The sequence below is a fragment of the Oryza brachyantha genome, chromosome 12 (genome assembly GCF_000231095.2).
Source record: "Oryza brachyantha chromosome 12, ObraRS2, whole genome shotgun sequence".
Lineage (NCBI taxonomy): Eukaryota > Viridiplantae > Streptophyta > Magnoliopsida > Poales > Poaceae > Oryza > Oryza brachyantha.
In genome coordinates, this window is record NC_023174.2 from 1,912,186 (window position 1) to 1,929,162 (window position 16,977).

General features: G+C 40.2%; 2 protein-coding genes across 2 annotated transcripts; both read right to left on the reverse strand.

The window, feature by feature from the left end:
* Positions 1 to 5,355: 5,355 nt before the first annotated feature.
* Positions 5,356 to 6,038, reverse strand: LOC102704101 (60S ribosomal protein L26-1-like). Its single transcript, XM_040529430.1, has one exon. It carries the CDS (start codon positions 5,988 to 5,990, stop codon positions 5,538 to 5,540), a length of 453 nt encoding a protein of 150 aa, XP_040385364.1. The 5' UTR covers positions 5,991 to 6,038; the 3' UTR covers positions 5,356 to 5,537.
* An 8,426-nt stretch (positions 6,039 to 14,464) lies between these two features.
* On the reverse strand, positions 14,465 to 16,274 carry LOC102702340 (cytochrome P450 94C1-like). The gene has a single exon (XM_040529440.1). It carries the CDS (start codon positions 16,218 to 16,220, stop codon positions 14,712 to 14,714), a length of 1,509 nt encoding a protein of 502 aa, XP_040385374.1. The 5' UTR covers positions 16,221 to 16,274; the 3' UTR covers positions 14,465 to 14,711.
* Positions 16,275 to 16,977: the final 703 nt, after the last annotated feature.

Below are 16,977 nucleotides of genomic sequence, written 5' to 3' on the forward strand. Positions count from 1 at the left end.
AAATCAATTTTTCAGTTTTTTAATAAAATATTTGACTTTTATCTTATTTTTAAAAAATAATATTTATTATTATAAGATGATAAAACATGAATAGTACATTGTACATGACTATTTTTTCAATTTTTTAAAAGTTTTTCAAATAAAATGGATGGTAAAACGCTCATATAGAAACTAAACTAAGAAATGCTCTTTTTTGGAGGGAGCAGTACGTTAGGGCTACTTGTTCGGACAGAGAATGTTTATATTTAATAACTGTGAGAGTATTACTTTTAAACACTATTTTAAATAACTGAATAGCTGCATGATTTTGTGGTAACTATGAAATGATACAAACTAATGAATTAGCTATTCACACCCTCCCATCTTTCGCTTATGCCAAAACTTAAATTTTTGATGTTAAATTTAGAGTTAATTTTATGATTTTTTTACCAAAGTTTATTTTTCAGCTTTGGCTTTTAGGTCGCTAAGAACACATATATAAAATTTTATTCACAGGTTATTCTTGGTTTGCAAATATACCGTTTGGATTTTTCATAAAAAGTCAAACAATCACCCTTTTAGATATAGAATAGTAAATAATTACATTGTTTAAAGATTGGGGAAGCTTATCATGCAATAGAACTGTCCCATTTATAAGCAGCGGAGAGCCGAAGATAACATTGGTATATTTGCTCACGAATTGCAAGTTAATCATGCATGTTCATTTGGCCGGGAGCCACACACTGGCTAGCCTTTTGTTTCTCGTGGCTGATACAATAATTGACACGATAGTTAAGTAGGCCTCCCACATTATCGATCGGTATTTGGTTGGGACCATTACATCACATCGAACCATTTATATATATATTCTCGATTTATTATATTGCTCAATTGCCTTGCCACATGATGTTTTTCTGCATTCTTAGACGAGATGTTTTGTTTTTATCCTTTTAGATGTTTTGTTTTTATCCTTTTAGAAAAAAAAGCTTCTTTATAGAGAAAAAGACAAGTCGGTGATTTGCCATCCATATGTGTGTTTTGCTGATTTTTTTTATAATCTAGCCATTTTTACAAACAAATTTCATAAATAGACACATTTAAAAATATTATCTAAAAATAGACCTATTTTTACGTGGCGCCAAGGTATAACAGTTGGGCGCAACGATGCATGGCACTGAGGTGGGGTTGACTGATCTAACTCCTTGCCAACCCAATCAACCCATGTCAGTGCCACGCATCGTGGCGCCGAGCTATTATACCTCGGCGCTACGTTACGTGGCGCCGAAAAATAGGTCTACTTTTATATAATATTTTAAAATAGATCATTTGTGGAATTTTTTTTGCAAAAAAGGCTAAAATGTAAAAAAAATTATCTGTTTTTTTGTGCTGTATGTGGTGGCTAGGTATAGCTCCTAGCAAGTACTTTATCCGTTTAATTAAGATTCATCTATATACTAACATATTATTTTATATATGTTGGTTTCTTAATATTTATATAAATTTAAATAATGCTAAAAAGTCATAGTAGCAACCATCATGTAAGTCAGTTGTAAAGTAACCACGAAAGACTAGAGTGACAGCTAGACAGATGCATCTCATCTTTTCACTTATGCTTATACTTATAAGCAACCTTAAATTTAGAGTTAACTTTGGATTTTTTTTCCAAATTTTATTTTCAGCCTTGGCTTTTTAGAACGCTAAGAATACATATATATATAAATGTTTTATTTATAAATCATTCGAGAAAAAACCAAACAACCCCTGTCTCATAGGCTAATAAGGCCAATTATGTGAACTAAAATGAAGCCCAAATATTGCGGGCCCATCACATTACAGATGTACTACTTCTTTCCAAATCAGATCAGCATCATATTTTCATTTTTGCTAATGTTTATAATCTAAAATGTAAATTTTCTACCTTAAATTTGGAGTTAATTTTAGAGTGTTTTCATCGCAGTTTATTTTCTAGTCTTTGTATTTAGATCGCTAAGAACACATATATAAAATTTTATTTATAAATTAATTTTGTTTGCCAATATTCATTTTCAGTAGACCTCACACATGTTAATACAAAGCTTAAAACTAAAATATATTTATTTTACTAAACTTCAAAGGTGTTTGTCCCGTAGTATCATAAACTATATTGATTCCTCAACAAAAAAATATTTATGGTACAAACGAAAGAAACGCATGAAATTGGAGTTGAAATGGAGTATTCGTGGATGGAGGGAATAATAAGAGCAAGTATCCTACTACCTCCATTTCGTATTGTAAGACTTTCTAGTACTATCCAAATTCATTAACTGATGAATGCATTTATATATTCATTAGAATTCATATAAATATAAAAGTCTTATATTGTGAAACGGAGTGAGTAATAATAGATAATAAAAAATAAGGAGAGTTAGCTCTACACCTACTATACATACATTAAATAAATGGGTGATAAAAAAGATGAAAAAAAAAGTAAATCAGTGTTATAGCTAACATTATATATGTTAGTTTTAATATAACCTAACTATCGTACCTCTAATGGCCGCATTCTTGTGGATCGTGGTCATCATGGTTCCGGATCCACGATTTCTAATAAAAGGAAAATTGTATTAGATAGCATATTCTAAACTATTTTTCATTATAACAATATTATCCGTCCAATCATCATAGCGATATATTACACAAAAGTAAAGTATGTTATTTCTACATCATCCACTAGAAACTCTCTGCATCTCCTATTCTACCTTAATTGATTCACAGGGATTATTGGCTTGTCGCTAGGGATGAAATAGTCAGAATGGTCCAAAAAAAAATCGTCTCTCCCATTTCATTTTTATGTTTTTTTAAATCAGAAATGAAAACGAATTAGTCAGAAAAGATAACGATATCGATAATATCAAAATTTTTCACAAACGGAATCTTCACAATAGAGTTGTGCCAATATCGGTTGAAAACCAAAATTCACATATAAAACAAACTAACTATAATAATGTATATTCCGCCATGCTTATGCATAAATGTATAAACATACCACTTCATACCATCATACAACAACAATAAATCATGTCATTCATATAAAATCATGTCATTCATAATCAATTGAGCATATAAGGATATATCATAAATAATAACTTTGACGGTCGCTCAACGATATAACAGATATAACAAATTGACAGTAAGTCCAGCAAACAATATAACCAAAGGATAGGCCAGGCAGACGCTGTGACCGATGAGGAGAGGGGCAGATTGGGGCCAGTCGTCGGCTTGGGCGGAACGCGGCGGATGCAGTTAGGCATTGGCGGTTGTGCCTCCGTGGGTTAGGGTTAGCCATAACAAGACACATGAGTCATGGTTATTTTGGGGCAACAAACATTTCGTTAAAATAAAGGGTTAATTTGATCCATGCCACTGCAAATTTGCAATTTTAGAAAAATACCATTACTATTCGCGATATCGGCTAGAGGCCACTATAATTTTACAAAATTAGATCCATACCATTGCCGTCACATTTTCCATCTTCATATAAACCAAAATACCCCTAGACGTGGGACCCACATGTCAGTTCCATCTTCCTCCTTCGTCCTCCCCCTTTCCTTCCCTCCATGTCTCTCTCCGGACAGCGGTAGATGTCGCCGCCGTCGTTGAGGTGGGCACGGAAGCCGTGGATGGGCGTCGCACAACGCCAGAGGGCGTGGGCCGAGAAGCGCCACGATGGCGGTGCGAAACTTCGTGTCTAACCATGACTCGTCGTCGGCGTTGAAGATCACGTTGCTGAGCGCGTGCACGTGTGGGTGATGGAGTTCTTGCGCAGGGCGGGCATGTCACACATCGTCGAGGGGCCGTCTAGAGCCGATCTATTCGTCGGTACCCGGTCCGCCTACCGCCGCCACATCCTAAACTTGCAGAACAGCAGCAAGAAGTAAGTGGGAGCAACTCGATGTCGAGGAAGGGGATGCACGGCAAACAGCAGTAGCATCTAGCTCCACCAGTGCCTCCGAGAAGGGTCGCGGCGACACCACAGCCTCATGCACCCCTCACACCTTTGCCACCGCCACCAACTCCATCGCCACCCACGGCGAGACGAGAAGAAGAAAAAGAAAGGAGAACGTGACGGAAAAGATGACGGTGATGGCATGGCTTCAATTTTATAAAATTACAGTGGCACATAGTCGATATCGTGAATAGTAATGGTATTTTTCTAATACGAAGAATTTATAGTGGCATGGATCAAATTAACCCTAAAACAAAACATACTAATAGGCTACTCTATTAGAGGTATTTTGGACCCTTATTTTGGACCCTCAGAGATTTCCTCCATTGGATGTATTTTGGGCCCTCGGAAATTTCCAGCCCAATACGAGATGCCTATCCAAACAAAACTTACAAGAATTTATTTTATACCGGATGAAACGGTCAGAAATTTTTTATACCGGATGAACCGGTCGGATATGATCGGGATTTTCTATACCATTTTCTAGGGATATCGCTACCAGTGACTCAGTGAGTTTACTGGACCTTTGTTGAATTCTATCAAATCTTACTGAATATTGTCAATGCGCTACTCGATTACGTTCGTTATCACAACACTTAAGCGGTTATTGTCGATACAAGTGAAACCTTGATTTAAAGTGCGACCAGTGGCTCAAAACAACTAACGCCCAGTAGTTTTTCGTTTCAATCTGTTCGCAGATTTAAAGAGCGACCAGTGGCTCAAATTTTTCGTTTCAGATCGAGCACATAGATTATCTGACAGGTCTAAATTTCTGTTGGGATATCCTTCCTTTCCTGGTGATCGGCAAACACTATCAGCGTTCATTTACAAAAGAGAAAAGAAAAAAAAATGATGTCTAAGGCCTAAGCTATGGCCATATTGACATATCAAATCTCAGCAGCAGCAGCAATGTATGCAGCAAAGCCTACAGATCACAAACTACAAAACGGCCTGATCTAATGTTGTTTCTTTCCTTTTCATTGTCTTGTATCAGACAGTCAGAGCAAATCACATACTGAACATGAAGTTGGACAAAATTCACAACCTCTGATGAAATTGACAAGCATGAGATGAGCTTATTAATTGCATCATCACTTGCAAATGAGCCCTAAAGCAAGCCACTGCAGACCAAAGTGGACAAGCTGATGCAGTTCACAAACTAACCAATATGACGGCTAAACAATGAGTGATGCTTGACACACTGCAACTAGTAGCATCCTGAGTACCTGAGACTCTTCAAAAGAGAAATGAAATTCATGTCTTCCTCATTCAAATTCCAGGTTTCACTCCGAATGGATCAGAGCAGACAATGAGATTCGATATTGCAATAGGAAATCAAACGATTTCGTAGATGAGACAACGGTGACAGATAAGTAAGCGACTAAATCATGAACAACTAACACACAATGAGTTCTTGATCTATCAAGACAGAAGACATCAGAGACAAATATTGGTTCCAAAACTTAATTCTCATCGATGGTAAATTATGATGGTAAAATTTCTCAAGAGAAAAAATGTAACAGGAGGAAGCAGCGACAAGGTACAACCATTTTGCTGCCGGTGACGAAGACGACTAATCGATCTCCTGGAGGGAGGCGCCGGCGGCGGCAACGTCCTCGGCGGTGAACTTGCCCTTGGCCTTGTCGGCGGCGCGGCCGCGCGCCTTGCGGTCGAGGATGGCCTTGCGGTCCTTGTCGAGCTTGAGCTTGGTGACGACGACCTTGGAGGGGTGGATCCCGACGTTGACGGTGGAGCCGTTCACCTTCTCCCTGGTGATGCGCTCGACGTGGATGACCCACCGGCGGCGGTACACCTGCACCACCTTCCCCTCCCGCCCCTTGTAGCTGCCCCTCACCACCTGCACCTCGTCGTCCTTGCGCACGGGGATGGACCGCACGTTGTACTTGCTGCGGAGCTCCGCCGACAGCGCCGCCGACATCAGCACGCGGCGGACGGAGGACGGCGCCGTGAAGTGCGCCTTGCGGCACTTGCGCCGGGAGCTCGTCACGCGGGGGTTGCGCTTCATGGCGGCGGCGGTGGCGGCGGCGCGGGGAGCTAGGGTTTTGGGTGGGTGATGGGGGAGGGGTGGATGGCGGGGTGGAGAGGGTATATAGCCGGCGTCGATGGCGAATGGACGGCGGGGATTCGTCGGATGGAATGGGTGTTTGGGCCGAGATTTTCTTTCGTATGTAGTAGTTGGGCTTTGACCTACAGTAAGGCCTCGTTTATATCGGCCTCAATTTCGGCCCATCTGCATCCGTGGGCCGTCATTTTGTACCAATGTCTAGGGCCACATATGTGACATTTTGGGCCATCTAAACAACACATAATCTAGGATTTTTTTTATTTTTTATTAAAAAATTAAAAATAGATTTTTTTTTTTCAAAAGTAGCAAACCTAACACAGGAACGCGAGTGAGCACTGTACTCTATGTGGCAAACGGCGAGAGGAGTGGGAGCAACTGTCATTGGATGGATAGTGAATTTTGTAGTGGCCCACTAGCAAAATTCACACTCTCGAATAAATAGAAAGGACGAGTCATTTTATAAGCTGTCCCGTTAACATCCTATAGTTGGACGTTTGAAGGTTTGCAAAACACATCGGGAGCGAGTTGGGCCGCATTCGGCTGGAGGGGAGTGGGTTATTATTACGTCGAAAACGTAGTAATAGATTAGTACATGATTAAATAGTTATTAATTATTAAAAATATAAAATAGATTAATATGATTTTTTAAACAACTTTTCTAGAATTTTTTTTTTATAAAAATACATTATTTAATAATTCAAAAGCGTGTGCGTGAAAAACGAGAGGACCGATAATTTACTGGATCTGCCGAACACGGCCTCGCAGGACTAAGCAATTTTTAGTCCACCATCTTCGAGCTACAAAGAACGCATCCTACCTCTGTCGGCAAGGACGGAGGTACCAGATAATCCACGCGCGTGTTATTGTTTATCTTCTTAATTAATAAAGAGACGCACATTACATAACTATAATTAATCGTCTAAAATTCATCACACGATGGACAATTGGATACGCTGGGTCATGCATATGTGTGGGATACATCGAAACGAACGCGTCGTCGTGGTCGCTGGCGGCGCCGGCAAAAGGATGGACGCCCATGCGTACATGCTTGCTCGTAACATATGGAGTATATGCGTACGTGACGGCTACGAATTCGGCGTTCCGCGGCGCCAGCCTAAAAAATGCCAGCAAAACCACGTCCCTTTTGGGCGAATTACGCTGAACCCACACCAGGTTTGCCAAAAACCGATTGGCCTATCTATGGCTGTAATATATCCCCACGCGGTTACTACGAAAACCGTGACAAAATCACATGTTAAGAGAAATATAAAATCGAATTTTTTATATACTCTGCGCGATTTGCTGTAGTAATCGAGTGGTAAGCCACGGTGGGTTGAAACCGGAAAGAAAAAAAATACGGAAGATAATTTTAGAAAAATTATAGATAGCTAGTATAGAAAAAGTTGTGCATGAATTTCTTGGTATAATCTTTAGCATATTTAGCGAACAATGTCAAATAGATATGTGCTATATAGAGAAAGCGTAGATCTCGAATGGGTCTATAACTTTGTAATATTTTTTTTCATTTGATATTATTTACATGTCCATGTTTGAATTTTTCATTGATTGAATATATTTGAAATATATGATATTTTTGAATTTTTCAAATGACATCGAATGAAGATATGCTCCATATCAAAATTGTAGATGTTGAGTTTATCTACAACTTACAATTAACTATATTTCAATTTGATTTTTTTGTTGGCCAAATATATGTTATAATTATTTGAATATATTTTAAAAATGAATTGCTAAAATTTTTAAATGACCTCGGGTGAAGAATGTTCCTATATAAAAGCTGTAGATCTCATCGAGAACACTAACTATGTAATTGAGAACTTTTAAATTTAAGATCATATAGATATTCAAATATGCATTATATGATTTAAAAATTAATAGTCAAAAGAATAAAATAGAAGAAGCAATCAAAAGTGTTTCCTAGGTAAGATGGTTAGTGTGTGTCTATAGATGTGGAGGTCTTGAGTTCCAAATCCTAAACTACCACATATATATGATGGTGTAGATGGTGCTAGGCATGCTAGATTTCTAAACTTAGAACTATTTTTTTATTTCGAGTATATTTCCGTAACAGTTCATAATTATAAGCCATTACAAATATATCATTTTCGTAATGATTCGTAATCATGACCCGTTACATATATATCATTTCTGTAATGAGGATTTACCCATTACCAATGATTTTTCATATCAATAACCTTTCATCCGTAACGGAACCAATACCCGTTATCGATAAGGGTATTGACCTATGACGGACAAGGTGTTTAGTGTCAGTAAACCTAGCTTATCAAAGATGAGAGCGATGTGGTTGCAGTGAATTTATCAATATTAAGTTACGGTGGCCATCTTAGAGATGCTCATAGTGGCAGGATATGCATATGTGTACATTTAGATAGGTTTGAGTATATTCTTTAAAATAAAATGGTCTAAGAAAAATCTATAATTAGATTTAAGACAAATGATTGAAAATGTATTAAAAAGTCAATGACATTATCTATTAAAATACAGACGCATAAACATATGATATATGATAGCATTTTCTATTTTTCCCTCTTCCCACGTAGCATGCAGTTGCAATTTTGCAACGTGAACAACATGCATACATATGTGCAGGGGAGAAGGGATATACTTTCTTGGAATTTTTTGGATTTTTAATATTATTTATTAAATAATTCACAAAATTGATTTTTCATTTCGAAAAATCACAGATCTAACCTCTCGCCGCCCTCTAGGAGGACGGAAAGCCTACGTGGCACACGACGCGGCAGACGGCAGTGAACGTGATGACGACGCTCAGTGAATTTATATAAAATTGCCACTCGCGCCCGGGAATTTTTCGATTGAACCGTGCTTTGTCACATATATTTATAATGTATGTAATTGTTTAATCATGAGTAGTACCTTAGCTTAGTGGTCACTGCTATATCCTGGAGACCAGCAAGAATTCAACCTCTGGTCTCTCGAATAGAAGAGGGGGATAGTAATCACTGCCAAGGTAGTACTTATGTAGTACTTATGATTAAATAATACGCTATACATATATGTATCAAACTACGGTTTAATTAAAAAGTTCTCAGGCACAAGCGACAATTTGCATTTTTACATAAAACCCCTTGGGCCAAACGCAAAAATTCACCGAGCACCGTCATCGCGTTCACTGCCGTCCACCACGCCGTGTGCTACATAGGCTTTCCACCTCAGGTTAGATTTGTCGTTTTTCGCGAATTATTTAATAAATAAAATTAAAAACCCAAAAAGTCTACTTTCTTGTATGCTACCACCTCTGTTTGATAATGTAAGATGTTTGACTTTTTTGGTTGCAACATTTGACTATTCGTCTTATTCAAAAATTTAGTACAAATATAAAAAATGATATGTCGTGCTTAAAGTTCTTTTGATAATAAAGTAAATTATAAGAAAAATAAATGATATTTTCATAATTTTTTAAATAAGATAAATAATTAAATATTACAAGTGCATTATGAAATGGAGGGAGGGCTTCATTCCAAATAAAACTACTTCGTCGATGCTCAAAGCTACAAGTACAATGCCAGTATCTGAAAATTCTCTATCCTTGAGCATTTTGGATTTCAATGATTCATTGTTTGAGTGCCACGTTTGTTGCTTGCAGGTTACCGTGCCCCATTTTTCCAGGCCACTGCATTTCCACAGATTCCAGACTACTGAAATTTTCTGGATATCCTACTCAGACTCTATTCAGTTACGACTACACGGGTATTTCTGTGTATTAATTAAATATATGGCACTTTTGATTTTTATTCAGTTTCTTTTGCAACTTTGACTACTGTTTTTTCTATTAGATAATAATGATAATATACAACAAAATTATGATATTGTATAAATAGTTATAAAGAAAATCCAGATTTTTATGCTTTTAAAACTGAATATTTTAAGAGCGATTGATGACTAAAGATTTAAAAGTTTGATCGAAAAAATTGACAATGTCATATGGTAGTAGTATCTAAATACGGAGGGAGTGGTATTGATCAGTTTCTCTATGGAAAACAATGTCTATGGCTCTCTTCCTGCCATGTGCCAATATGCAATGGAGGTAGGTATGGATGGTCGATACGGTTAATAATTAGCTGAAAACTCGAGTGGAGTGTACATGCAAATAGAATATATATTGATCTTAGATTGTTGACTGAGTACTATAGCCGGAGTAGATTATTATATAGCGATACTATGACTAAATCACAGAGTAGTGATGGTCGATCGGTCAATTGCGTCTTATCCAGGAATGCACCATTATTGTATATGCTCCTATGGGCTTAATTAGCACTATCAACACACCCCAAGAACAGATCAGCCAATGATTTTGTCGGTAGAGTATCATATCACTCAAGCTGCAAATTAACCAAGCAAACAAATCTGCATACCATGCATGACACAGATCAATCATATATAGTACTGTGATATGATCCAGTTTCTATACAATGATACAGATGCAATCTCTGCAAGCTTGATCTCCAGGAATGAAAGCATTCAGAGCTAATTCAGCTAACTGGGAACACTAGCATGCAGTAGCAGAAAGAAAAGGATCAGCTTTAGCTACAGCTGTAGGGTCTGTTTGGGGAGCTTTAGATTTTTCTGAGAATCTGAAAAGCTCATAAACCCAAATTCTCCAGCTTTTGGATTTTTAGTTTATTTTTTAGAATATGTAACTATAGATTCTCAGAAGCTGTGGACCGTTTGAGACAAATTAAAGCTTCCCTAAACAGGCAGTCCAGTAGTAATTGACAATTTCACGAGGGCACAGTCAGCAAGCACGATCTCTAAGTAGTATAGATGGCATGGGAAGAAAGTGAGACCAGCATGCTCATTTTGGACGGCACAAAGAGCAGCTAGAAATCAAGGCCGGTTTAGAGCCTCCTTTTACTTTGCATTCAGGCCACTTGATTCTTCAACTGCACATGCATGCTCAGGTAAAGAAATTTCTGCACGGGTTGATGATGCCTCAAGGAGCTAGTTGTGAGCGTATTGGGCACAGCAAGGAAAAGACTTTTCTTGAGGCAACTAACCTGCTCATTAGAGCATCCTCAACCGCTCATCTAAATTTGGTCATCCATATCTTCATTTGGATGATCATCTAAAACGCTTTCATCCTTCATATCCCTTTGTACTCCAGCAGATCATCTATATATGGCATCCTCTGTATCTATTTGGAGGATTGGAGAGAGAACATCTAAATATAGAGTTTCTCTCCCCTAATATGGATGACATCTAAAAATAGATGATGAGATAGATGATCTGTTAGAGCTCAACTTTTACTCTTTATCCTCTATTTCTAGTATGGAGGATGGGATGGATGAATTGTTGGGGATGCTCTTAGCAAGCACACATGCCATGCATGCTGCTAACTGCATAATTTGCTAGGCGCCATTTTCTTTGGACACCTTCTGGAACAGCCAGTCAGTTTAAACGATGATGTTGATTCAGTAGTACCATCTCTGGAATCAAAGTGCCATGTTGAGCACGTTTCATGCGTAACATCTGACGAGAGAGATGGAAACAAATTCAGTATTCCATCGTTTTGCAGGGATCAGGCCGGTATCTGAAAACAACAGCGGCCTTCTCTCTGTCCCGGTACGATGAAAGGACGCATTTGACAGTGATTTTTGCACTGATGGACAACTGGACGAAAGAGCAAACGCAAACCATTGCCTTCCTTCCAGCTCTCTAACCATCGTTTGAACTGAAAGAACATACGACTGCCATGCCTGAACAAGTTCAGAATGACTAGCCAAACACACCAAATTGCACATGCAGATGCTACCACTGCGATCTCTTTCTGGAAGAGGTGCAAATTAACGTCTTTTCTTTCTCTTCATGTGCCTGAACAAAACTGGAGACAGGAGCAAGTGATCAACTAGCCTGTTCTTTATCATCAGGAACACACATGTGACATGCCATGTTGCCATTCTTCAGAGAGCGTGGTTCTTTCTTTCGACGTATTCTGGAACAACTAGTTGATTTCTTATCCATATTCGTATGGACTTTGAGCTGCACTGTGGCCACAATTTTCCTGTCGATTCTTGACGTGCTGGCAAATATCGAGATGGATCACGCAGGCACGTTTTGTGGGCTGTGTATCAACTAGGATCAGGAAATAGTGTTAAATATTGACGCTCTGCTTTGTCCACATCGTGTTTCAATAACCCCATCAGTGACTCATTATGTCGGAAGCATAGTATATAATAGTGAAGGAGACATCAGGTTTAAGCAGGTGATGAATTGTTAGTGACGCAGCTGACAAGGATAATCTATCAAACTATGAGCACCTTAGTCCTTTTTCAAGCGCCTGTCTGTAAAATTTTCCACTAAAATATGAATTATTTATGTATAAATTAGCGATCAACCAACTTGGCCACACTCTCTGGAAATTGGTATACAAGTTAGGGAAACTGATAGTGAGAAAAGGACAATTGCAAATGACACTGCAAAATGGGAATGCATGTTCATAAATTATCTTTGGAATTGGGCGTCATCTTTTCACCACGTTCAAAGCCATGTCCTTGCTATCCATTAGACTCCGTAACAGAATTGTTCTTTTTATCTTATGACCGGCGAAAGGACAAAAGTTACAATTTCACTTTCACATAAGAATTTCAGAACGGAATTCACCGTAAATCTGATAAGCACTGTCCAGCATTGCACCCATTCAGAGATAGAGACAAATACAGGAACGTGTCGTTTTCACCATAGCCTTATCTGCAACTATGAGCATAATCATGCCACTATGTAGAAGTATTAGTGAATGTGCAGTAGATTCCTACGCTAGTTTTGGTGATTAAAACTTGTATATAGCCCGTGTAACTGTTTAACCACTCATTAGAACGTTCTGAAACTGACACTCTCGGTCATTTGTCACTGCATTCTAGATTGACCATATTCTGATATTCAAGCATAGCACAGAGAGCCAGATGTGTAGCTATGGATTTAAATCTCTAGCTAATGATGGACCACAGTAGCAATGAATCCCTGCTAATTTCCATGAACTAGCATATACAAGTATTCGGGCTACAAGCATAGATCATAAATCAATAGCACACATAACCAGGCTAACAAGTATCAAGTATGCACAAAAAATGTGGATCAACAGCACATTTTCCTTCATTTTACTATTAAGTTTGGGATAAATGTCATTAATGTTCTTGATGATTTATGTTTGAATATAATCTTAAAAAACGATTGAAATTTTTGTTTGAGTGCACAGAATGTGCATTTCATGTAATTAGTAAGACTAAATAATTAGTGCGGAAAATTTTGACATAAATTTTTAAAATAAAACAAATGTAATAAATTAAATTTTCATTTGAAATTTAATAGGACAATAAATTTCTTTTGATCGGGAGCATTCTTAAAAAAATATCATGAACATTGGTAGCCATATCTTTGTATGAGTGCTCCATTTTTATGTATGTTCATCCAACAGATAAAATGATCATTTTTATAGAAATTAAACAGTCAACTTATGCGAAGGGCATGGGAGGAATCAAAATCAAAATTTAGGGGTATGCAGGGAAGTAAGCAAAATTTAAGGTATAGAAAGAATTAGATAAACTTTTAGGGGTATATAGAAGATTTTCTCTTCTTTTTAAGAACATGTGTTTTGAAATTTAGTTGGTACTGGCAGGAAGCCAACCTTCTTTAGTTATTAGGGGGTGTTTGTTTGGTTTTCAACATAGGAAGAGCCAAAGAAAATATTTTTAAATGAAAATAATTTGTGAATAAAACTTTTATGTACATATTCCCAGCGATCTAAACATCGTGGCTGAAAAATAAACTTCAATAAAAAAAATTCTCAAATCAACTCTAAATTTAATATTGAAAATTTAAATTTTGTCTCGTAAGTATAAATGAAAGCGAAAATATTGGCGAGTTAGTGTTTGAAGATGTTGTATGTTGGGAATTGTGTCACAGTGCTTAAGATTAAAGGTTGATTTTCAGGACAACTTCCTAAGATTGTTTGACTGCAGAAGAACTAAACATAAGGAACCTGCAGTACGATTGTGTCTGCCCAATTGCTGGAACAGCAATATTAGTCAGCAGCACATTTCCACAAACCTAGTAAAGCCCTATGGAATTTCTTCGAGACACCAATGGGCTAACTTTTGAACACTGCATCAGACTGACACAGTGCAGCTCACAGTAAGATTACTGCCAAATTTGTGACTTCAAGTCCTATCAATATCAAATTGCCAAAACTTCGCATCCTCACTTTCTTCCAAAATAAAATTTTAAACTTTGTTTTAAAATAAATTAACGCCTGCATTTTTATAGACTACCAGTCGAGAAATTTTTATCACTTTAATTCCTCTTATCTACCAACCAAACAACAGTACTTTTATATTAATAATATGTATTTTGGCCCTTTTCTCCTCCTCATTAATATTGCATAGAGATCCTATTGCAATCCGTCTTTTTTTTAGATAGATGGAGTAATTACAAAAATATCATGAATGGAACATGAATGGAACCTGAATAGATGAAAATATTTTTTTGTCTCATTTAAAACAACTTTTCCTAGTGATTGATTTCTCCTCGTTTTTTTCTATGTACATGCCTATTTCTTGTTCAGTTCGATCATACAGTGAAACGAAGCCTACTAGCTGTTTAAGTCTAAACGCGTCTGATCTTGACTGGGAGCCCACCTCTGATCGACGCAGTGAGCCCCGGCACGAATCTTGGCGCGGCGGCGGCGCTGCTCCGGCCATTCTCGCCGACGACCTCGACGTCGAACGCCCTCACGACGGCCACGCTGACCGCCTTCATCTCGGTGACGGCAAGCTCCTTGCCGAGGCACACGCGGAGGCCGGCCTGGAACACCGGGTACTTGTACAGGCTCTCCGGTACGAACGTCCCGCCGGCGCCGGTGAGCCACCGGTCCGGCCGGAATGCGTCGCAGTCGGCGCCCCAGATGCGCGGCATCCGGCCCATGGCGTAGGGGTGGTACATGACGCGCGCGTCGCCGTCGACGTAGGTGCCGTCGGGGAGCACGTCGGCGGCGGCGCAGAACTTGGAGTCGAACTGCACCGGCGGGAACAGCCGCATGTTCTCGTACACCACGGCGTGGGTGTAGTGCAGCCGCTTGAGGTGCTCGTAGGTGGCGGGCTTCTCGCCGGCGCCGGCCTCCGCGCGCATGGCGGCCGCGACGTCGGGGTGCTTGGAGAGGAGCATGAAGAGCGTCGTGAGCGCGGAGGACACGGTGTCCCGGCCGGCGAGGAGGAAGCTGACGACGATGTCGCGGAGGAACTTGTCCTCGGCGGCGCTGTGCGCGTCTCCGGCCGAGGCCATGAACCGGGACAGGAGGTCGTGGCTGTTCCCGACGCCCAGCTTCTGGCGCTCGCGGATCATCGCCGCCGCGAGCCCGTCGATGAGCCTGATGGCCTTCTTGAGCTCCCTCTCGGACCCGATGTTAAGCAGGCGCTTCATCTTCCACAGCAACGGCGACGCCGCGGCGCCCCGCATGGCGGAGAGCCGCGAGGCGGTGTCGAACGCGTCGGCTAGCTCCGACACGGGCATCTCCCGGTCGAGGCAGCCCGGGTCGAGGCCAAAGGAGATCTTGCAGATGGTGTCGAAGGCGAACCGCCGGAACACGTCCTGCAGGTCGAGCACCGCGCCTCTGTCGGCGGCGTCGGACAGCACCGGCATGAGCCGCGTCTCCACCTCCTGGGCGACGATCTTGAACGCGTAGGACCGCACGGAGACGCTGCCGAGCTCGAGGCTGGCCATCTTCCGCTGGTGGCGCCACATGTCGCCGTCGACGTTGAAGATGCCGTCGCCGAGCAGGTCGCCGAGGAGCGCGGCGAAGGGCTTCCCCTTGGGGAAGTTGTCGAAGCGGGTCTTGAGCATGTACTCGACGTTGGCCGGGTTGGCCGTGACGGTGCAGCCGAGGACGTGGACGTGGACGGTCCCCGTCGGCGAGCGGCGGAGCAGGTGCGCGTACCAGTCGCCGAGGTTGGTGAAGTCTCTCCTCCACGACCCGGTCAGGTAGGCCCGGCACACATGGCAGCTGCACCACGGCCACCGCCGGAGCAGCAGGAGCACGACGCCGAGCGCCGCCACGCACAACGCGCACCCAAAGAAAACAAGCCCCGCGCACCGCGCGCCCCACGGCAGGGCGTCCATGGCTGGCGGGATCAGTTACACACACACTCGCGGAAGGCGGAGATCGAGAGGAGAAAAATGTGAGCTTTGTGTGTGGGGAGGGGAGAGTCAAGGAGGCCATGGCTATATATAACGCGTGTGGTGTGGAGGAGGAAGACGCGCACATGGGGCACGTGCGCCTAAACATTAAACAACTCTTTCTTTGGGCGCAGCCCTGGCGTTTGTATTTTTTTCTCACGTGTACCACTGCTCGTCACACACTGCATGTTCACCATCTGTACTGCTTAACATAGCGGCCGATGGATGTGTGAAAATTTTGCAAGTCCAATGCAATGAACAAGGGTGTGTTTCTCTGGAAGTGCTAGATGATTAGCGTGTGATTAATTTATTATTAACTAACAATTATTTTAAATGTGATTAATATGACTTTAAAAATAACTACTATATATAACTTTACAACAACCCAGTGTGTTTATTTGGAATTACTGGATAATTAGTGTGTGATTAATTAATTATTAACTAGATCAATATGATTTTAAAAAACAGTTATATTATATTATATATATATATTAAAAAATTATACTGATAAGCCATTTGCAAAACATATGTGCAAGAAAAGATGTAGCATAATTTGAGAACCGAGGATACCAAACACACATAATGTCTATAAAATACAATGATATCACGTAATATAAAATATGACGTGATAAGTAAGTAAAAAATTATAGTAGATATTAAGCTAATTTATTTTCAGAAACTTTATGAATATTAAAAAAAA